Source organism: Elephantulus edwardii, unplaced genomic scaffold (assembly GCF_000299155.1).
Source record: "Elephantulus edwardii isolate Elephantulus edwardi_28Jun2011 unplaced genomic scaffold, EleEdw1.0 scaffold00072, whole genome shotgun sequence".
Classification (NCBI taxonomy): Eukaryota; Metazoa; Chordata; class Mammalia; order Macroscelidea; family Macroscelididae; genus Elephantulus; species Elephantulus edwardii.
The window spans coordinates 220,222-227,368 of NW_006399822.1; the positions used below are offsets into that span (position 1 = coordinate 220,222).

Genomic DNA, 7,147 nt, shown 5'->3' on the forward strand with positions numbered 1-7,147 from the left:
AGAAGAGTGTTGAGAATACCATGGACTGCTAGGAAAACAAACGGATTTGTCCTGGAGAGGGTTAAACTGGGTGGCTTCTTGGAGGCAAGGATTCTGAGGCTCCGTCTAACTTACTTTGGACATGTTGTGAGCAGAGACCGGTCCTTGGAGAGGGACATCATGCTTGGGAGGGTGGAGGGACAGCGCAGGAGAGGAAGGCTCTCTATGAGGTGGATTGATTCAGTGACTGGGATAATTGGGATGGGAGTGTCAGAGACAGTGCGACTGGCACAGGACAGCGGAGAGTATAGGGCTGTTGTACATAGGGTCGCTGAGAGTCACAGGCGACTCGACGGCACATAACAACAACAACAACATGGTACAGCAGAAGGGGAGGCGGCCCCACAAGCCCTCGTCACGCCCTCAGCCCAGGCCGGAGCCCCGCCCCCGCCCCATGGCACCTCTTTTGCCTCGCTCCGCCCCCGGCTCCGCCCCCACGGCAGCCTCACTCCGCCCCTCCTGTAACGCCCCCGTCCAATGGCTCCGCCCCCGGCTCCGCCCCCGTGGTCCTGTCCTTAGCCTCGCTTCGCCCCTCCCATCACGCTCCCGCCCCTCCTGTGCTTCACCCCGCCCCATGGCTCCGCCCTGCACCTCGCCCGCCCCTCAGGGGTCAGTCCTGCGCCTGCGCGGAGGCGTCCGACACGGTTCCTTCCGACACCGATCTGGACCGCGTTAGCCATGGACGAGTCACAGCTGCAGCTGGTGGCGCGGCGGATCCGCAGCTTCCCAGACTTCCCCAGTCCCGGTGTGCTGTTCAGGTGCGGTCGTCGGGGGGACCACGTGGGACTGCGGGAGGGACAGACACGAGGCGGGCCTTGCTCGCAGCCTGTGCTCCTGCGCCCCCGGCCACAGTTGCACAATCGCTGCTGGAGTCGCGTCTGCCTGACCCGCCCTGAGTTCCTGGCTGGGCCCAGGTGCCGCGGATCTGCGCCGCTTTGGGGCGGACACCATACCCCATGCGCCTCGATATCCCTCTCTGTGGAATGGGCATGTGGTTAGTGAAGACCTGGGGGCTAAGACTCAGCCCTTCCAGCGTGAACCAGCTGGCCAGCTTCGTTTTGTTGGCAGAGACATCTCGCCCGTCCTGAAGGACCCTGACTCCTTCCGTGCCTCCATCAGCCTCCTGGCCAGTCACCTGAAGAAGACCCATGGCGGGAAGATCGACTATATCGCCGGTAAACGTGGAGTGACCCGCTATCGGTTTTGGGCGGGTGGCCCAACTTCCTTCCCCAGCTTCCTCCAGCCTGTGGCTTCTCTGTCCTCGGGGCCTCTGGTGACCAGCTAGCCTTTCAGTAAAGCCCTTGGGCCCCCAGAGATCACCCAGGGCTTACCTGGCCACTAAGAGCTCCTGCTGCCCCCAGGCATCTCTGGGACTGGCAGTGTGGGGACATTACTTTTCTTTACTTATTCACTGTGCCTCCCAGCCTAGGGGAGATTTGAGGGACTGACCGACCACTCAGCTGTGGGCTGGTGGGGAGCCTCTTGTGGCTGTAAGGTAGTGTTCCCTCTCACTGCTCACCAGGGCTAAAGCCTCACCCACAGGCACAGAGGTGGCTGGCACAACTGAACACTTTGGCACATGTCCAGGGGTTAAAACTGTCCTTAGACAGTGTGACCTGGGTCCTCTGGGCCAAGTGCACCTCCACACTGCCCTCACCAGGCAAGGCTTGAGCACCTACTGTGCACCAGGCCCCTTGCCAGGACTTCAGTAGAAAAGGCCCCTGTTGGGCCTGTCAGCCATCAGGAGAGTGTGGCACCCCTGCCTTGGACTCTAGTGTCCCTGCCTCCGAGGGGGGCACCAGCGCTCGCTTTGGGGCATGGCCAGATGGTCCCTCCCTTCCCACTTGGCCATGTCTGTAGGAAGCCCTCCTTGACCACTCCCCCGGGCTGGGTAGGGCCCCAAGCTTTCCCTTCTTCAAGTTTCCCCTTCTTGGGGAGACTTCTGAAGAACAAAGGGCTGTCCTCAGGCACACATCACGCTGACCCTCTGCTGAGCGGCTCCCACATCACAGCCAGCCGAATTATAGGAGGGTGCTGGGGTCTACAGGGAATCAGCGGGCAGCATGGGGCCCAGCCTGAGCCCTGGCCATTCCCCAGATCTGTGTCCCAGTAGTGCTTGTCATGCAGACACGGTTATGTGGACAGATATCCTCTAGCTGGGACCCCTCATCTCCATACTGTGCTTGTCCCAGGGTCCCCCATGCAGCTGTGTAACCCAGCTACCACCCCCTCTGTCCCAACAGGCCTGGACTCCCGCGGTTTCCTGTTCGGGCCCTCCCTGGCCCAGGAGCTTGGCCTAGGGTGCTTGCTCATCCGGAAGCGTGGGAAGCTGCCTGGCCCCACCGTGTCCACCTCGTACACACTGGAGTACGGGAAGGTGAGTGGGCAGGTGACCCTGACAGGCACTCAGCACAACGGACCCTTGATGAGGGAGCCTAAGCTGTCAAGTGGGAAGCAGGCATGGAGACTCATCGATAAGACCACACCCCTGCTACCTTCCCTACAGGCTGAGCTGGAGATCCAGAAGGATGCCCTGGAGCCCGGACAAAAAGTGGTCGTGGTGGACGATCTGCTGGCCACTGGAGGTGAGGGGCAGCCTGGCTCTGGTGTGCTGGTGGGGCCTAGGAACTAGGGCACTCTCACCCACTGCTCTCCCCACAGGAACCATGCGGGCAGCGTGTGAGCTGCTGGGCCAGCTGCAGGCCGAGGTGCTGGAGTGCGTGAGCCTGGTGGAGCTGACGTCGCTGAGGGGGCGGGAGAAGGTGGCCCCAGTGCCCTTCTTTGCCCTGCTGCAGTACGAGTGACTGGGCCTGCCTGGCCTGGGCAGCAGGGGGCGCTGGATGCCCACCTGGGACTTGTGTCTTGACTCTGAGGTCCTGGAGTCCATGCCCTGGGGGCAGCCCAGGCCACAGCTTTGCTTCTAAATTAAAACAACTTTGCTACAAGTGCACTGCGGTCTTCCTGGGGCGGGGGCAGGACCTGGGGTGGGAGATGCACTCCCAGGACCACCACCCACCAGGATCCTGCTGCTGCCTGCCTCTCCTGGCTGGACTCACCCTCAGGGAAGCTGGAGGGAATGTGACTGAGAAGGGGACTGTGTCCAGCCAGCCGCCAATCTGAGCCAACTTGGTTCTAGAGACCACAGATCCCCATCCTAGGGTGCTCCGGCGGCCCAGCAGCTAAGAGGTTGCACTCAAGGCTGTTGTTAGGTGCTGCAACTCAAAGGCAGCTACGCCCGGTCCTATCCTCACCGTCTCCCATACCGTCAAGCCCATCATAGTCCCTGACAAGCCATCCCATTGAGAGTCTTCCTCTCCTGCAGCGATCCCCTCTGACTTTCCAAGGACGATGTCCTCCCGGGACTAGACCCTGACAACATGCCCCAAGGTATGAGACAGCTGCACCACCCTTACTGCCATGAGTGATCACACTTCCTCCAAGATGAACTTTTCTTGGTGTCCAGTTCCATACCAAAAGGCACTGATTTTTTCTGTCTTCCTCAGTCACTGTCCAATTTTCAGATGCATAGCAAGTAATCAAAAAGGTTCAAATTCAAAACTGCTCCAAAGGAGGAAAATGGGCAATTTCCTGTGGTTTGTAACCTCTGAAAACTCACTAAAGGGTCAGGTCTATGTGTCTAAACTCCCGAGGTCACAGTGGGCCTTCCTCGAAGTCGCTGTGTCACAAGACCATACTCAGAGCCCCCAGCCCCACTGTCTCCACCAACTCCCGAGGTTGCCGAGAACTTGTCCCAGCAGCAGCAAAGGCACAACCACCAATAAGAAACAGTTTAATATCAACATGCTATACACAGCCCGAAGGCAGAGGCACTGCCCACCTGGCAGAGAACCTGGACCCCTGCCTCACACCCCACCCCAAGACTCTGAAGAAGAGCGAGCTAAGTGCACCGCATCACAGAAGAGTTAAACGCAGTGTGCAGGGCTCCAGCCCTGGTGTCGGGTCACAGGCCCTCAGCACGGGCCAGGCGGGCCAGGCGTGCAGTGAGGTCTGCGAGGTCCGCGGCCTTGTCCAGCTTTAAGTAGGTGTCGGTGCGCACGCGGTGCAGGCTGAGCCAGTCGGGCAGCAGCTCGGCCAGCAGCTGCAAGTGCCGTTCCATGTCCCCTGCAGAGAGTAAGGTGAAAGTCGTTACACCCCCAACCTGTGGCCCCAAGATGGACTCCACCGGTCTGCCATGTGGCAGGGCAGGTGCAGCTTGTCTTCTGGTCTAAGCTAAAGCCAGAGCCCCCACCCCACCCCCCATGTGCATGTACCAAGGCTCATGGGGGCACGGTAGCTGCCCACCATCCTGGCACAGGCCACCTCCATGGTGAGCGCCGGCTTCCGCTCAGACACAAACACGCCACGCAGCACGCGTGCCAGCTCCGGCAGGCGCTCGAGCCGCTGCAGCCGCTGCTCCTGCTCCGGGCGCCTCGTCATCTGTGCCAGCTGCTTCTGCGCCTCCTTGGCCCGGACCTGGGGGGCACGGAGCAGGTCACTGGGCGGTCCACACACTCTCCCCACTAGGGCCCCACAACTCCAGCAAGCCTGTGTCACCCACTGGGTTACAACTCACCCGCTCCAGCAGGGCCTGCGACACTCCCTTCAGGGCACTGGAGACGGTGGGTGGAGTGGTGGGCGGGGTGGCAAGTGGGGCCGGGCAAGGGGTCTCGGGACTACTGGGACTGGCCGTGCGCAAGGCCAGGTCACTCAAAGCCTTTTCCATCTGGGGGAGCAGTGGGGGAGAGGTCACGAGGAGCCCACACCCCAGCCCATGACCAGGAGCCCTGCACCTGTCCTTATGGACTGAGTGACCAGAGACCAAAGACTAGCTGGTAATTGTGGGCACACCTCAAGCCAATGGGGAAATTGAGGAGCACCCACCACGTGGGGCAGGTTGGCCTCCCTCAGGCACCCCCAAGGTAAGGCACCCCAGGAACCACCCCCAGGGCAGCAATCTCACCCTGGGGGACACCAGGTTTCGAGCTCGGGCCAGCACTTCCTGGGCAGTGGTCAGCTTCTCTGTCTGGGGCGGCTGCGGAAGCTCTGCCGGCTCAATGTCAGGCACTTCATCCACATTGAAGCATGGGTGCCAACGGGTCAGCTGGTCCTCGGGCACCTCCATGGGGGGGTTCAGGGTGGCTAGGAAGGCCTGCGAGGGAGAGGATGGAGCCTCTGGGAGTCCGCTCTGGCCCCCCTGGTGTGGAATCCTGGGTGATAACTCCGGGCTCACTCAGAACCTGGCCCTTCAGGGAGGTCAGCAAGGCTATGACAACCAGCCAATGACTGGAGAACAGAGCCAGGCCCCCCTGGCCTCACCCAGGCCTCCGTCCCCAATCACCTTGTGATGTTCCTTGACCCTCGCCACCAGGTTCTGGTTGAAGACCTGCCGACGCTGCAGGAGCTGAGACGCTGTGAGCTGGGGGGCCACCCTGCCAGCCTCTGTGAAGAATCCAAGTCTGAGTCACCCACAGCCCCTCACCCGACACGAGGCCCAGGGCTGGTGCCAAGGCTTATATGCCCATGGCCCCCAGCTTGCACGAGGCCCAGGACTTGTATGCCCGAGCTCCCATTTGGTGTCATGAGAATCCAAAGCCCTGTGGTCCCTCTCGCATACTCCGTGGGCCCGGCACTCACCCTGGCCCAGCAGCGGCTCGATGGTGAGCTGGTAGTCTGACTTCTTGACACCATCCTTAAAAGTTGGTATATTGCGCTCCTGGCGGAAGCGGTAGGAAGTGGGGTACACGGTTTTGATCTGGCCCACATTTCGCTCCTCAAAACGCCTTTGGGTGAGGGTGCAGGGGTCAGAAAGAAGCAGGCAGGGCACTCATCAGACCCCAAGACCAGGTCTGTCAGGGCCCCTGCAAGTCGCTCACCTGCGCATCATGTCCTGGACACCCTGCTTGACTTTGGCGAAGGTCACTGTCTCCGTGCGGTTGTGCAGCATGCTCACGATGGTGTCCATGCTGCGGAACATCTCGGCCAGCAGCTGGTACTTGTAAGGAAGTGCCAGGCCTGGGATGCCAGGCTGGGCGAGAGCGTGGAAGCGCTGGTAGGCAGGGGCCTTGTCCTTGCTGTGAGGAGCGTGGAGGACGGGCCATCAGCAGGTACAAGTGCCCAGAGTTAGGGCCAAAAGTCCCCAGCGGAGATGCACTCCCCTGTACACAAAGCCTGCGAAGCCTCAAAGTGCCCGGGCAGGAGATGGGATGGCTCAGCTTCAATGCCCTGCAGCCACAAACACTGGACCCTCCCCGGCCTCAGCTTCCCCTGACTAGAGGAGCAAGGATGACAGGCTCTAGGGGACAGTCAGGATGAGCTTTCCAAATGCTCAATGACCACCTACTGACCACATCTAAAACACACACACCTGCTGAGGCAGGGGATTCTGTCCCCCCTTCCTGGAAGCCAGCAGAGCAGGAGGCAGGGGCAGGAGTCTGGACACAGCCACCCCAGCCCACCCCGTCCTGAGCATATGGCCACCCCCTCAGCCCCCTGGGCTCACCAAGGCTCCTCTGGACACTCCTGTGGCTCTGACGGGTGGGACCCCTGAGCATCCTCCTTGGCACGGGCCTTCAGCACCTGGACCCGGGCGCCCAGCTCGCGTGCCCGCTGCAGGCACGCCTGGAGCTCAGAGTGGGCATCCTTTCCTAGGACCTGGGACAGAGGATAGTGTCAGCCCCGGGCCCTCCCCAGCTGAACGGTCACCCTCCATCACGGTGGGCCCCCCTCATCCAGTAGTCCCCCTGCAGCCCACATCCCCCCAGTTTTTGCCCAGCACGGCCATTTCCCCCCCAAGCCCAGCAGCTCACCTCGTGCCCCTGGGTCACCCGCCGGGGTCTGGGGGCAGCGGGGAGCGGGGCCTCCTTGATCTTGCGCAGCGATGAAGGTCCTGGAGGGCAGGAGACCTAGGGGAGAACACAGTGAGGCCGGGGCCGGGGCCCTTCCCAGACCACTCAAGACAAGGTGGCCGTCAGGGGTCCCCTCACCCCGCAGGCTCCCAGCACCCCCGGAGACCCTGCAGAAGGGGGAGACGCTGCGGGGGGAACCTGCAGGGGGGAGACTGCGGGGGGGAGACCCTGCGGGGGGGGATGACCCTGCAGAAGGGGGAGAC

The 7,147-nt window shown here is 61.8% G+C and overlaps 2 protein-coding genes across 2 annotated transcripts in view; one reads left to right on the forward strand and one right to left on the reverse strand.

The window, feature by feature from the left end:
- The first annotated feature begins 717 nt into the window (after positions 1 to 717).
- On the forward strand, positions 718 to 2,843 carry APRT (adenine phosphoribosyltransferase). The gene is made up of 5 exons (XM_006888769.1): positions 718 to 797; positions 1,108 to 1,214; positions 2,283 to 2,416; positions 2,546 to 2,624; positions 2,701 to 2,843. The coding sequence occupies exons 1-5, from the start codon at positions 718 to 720 to the stop codon at positions 2,841 to 2,843; spliced, it is 543 nt and encodes a 180-aa protein (XP_006888831.1).
- Positions 2,844 to 4,000: 1,157 nt separating this feature from the next.
- Positions 4,001 to 7,147, reverse strand: part of CDT1 (chromatin licensing and DNA replication factor 1) — a 4,403-nt gene continuing 1,256 nt past the window's right edge. The window contains exons 2-11 of the mRNA XM_006888853.1: positions 7,023 to 7,082; positions 6,846 to 6,941; positions 6,539 to 6,690; positions 5,913 to 6,110; positions 5,674 to 5,819; positions 5,378 to 5,478; positions 5,000 to 5,188; positions 4,613 to 4,762; positions 4,311 to 4,512; positions 4,001 to 4,161 (exon numbers count right to left, since the gene is read on the reverse strand). Coding sequence (XP_006888915.1) covers positions 4,001 to 4,161; positions 4,311 to 4,512; positions 4,613 to 4,762; positions 5,000 to 5,188; positions 5,378 to 5,478; positions 5,674 to 5,819; positions 5,913 to 6,110; positions 6,539 to 6,690; positions 6,846 to 6,941; positions 7,023 to 7,082 — 1,455 coding nt within the window. The remainder of the gene's footprint in view (positions 4,162 to 4,310; positions 4,513 to 4,612; positions 4,763 to 4,999; positions 5,189 to 5,377; positions 5,479 to 5,673; positions 5,820 to 5,912; positions 6,111 to 6,538; positions 6,691 to 6,845; positions 6,942 to 7,022; positions 7,083 to 7,147) is intronic.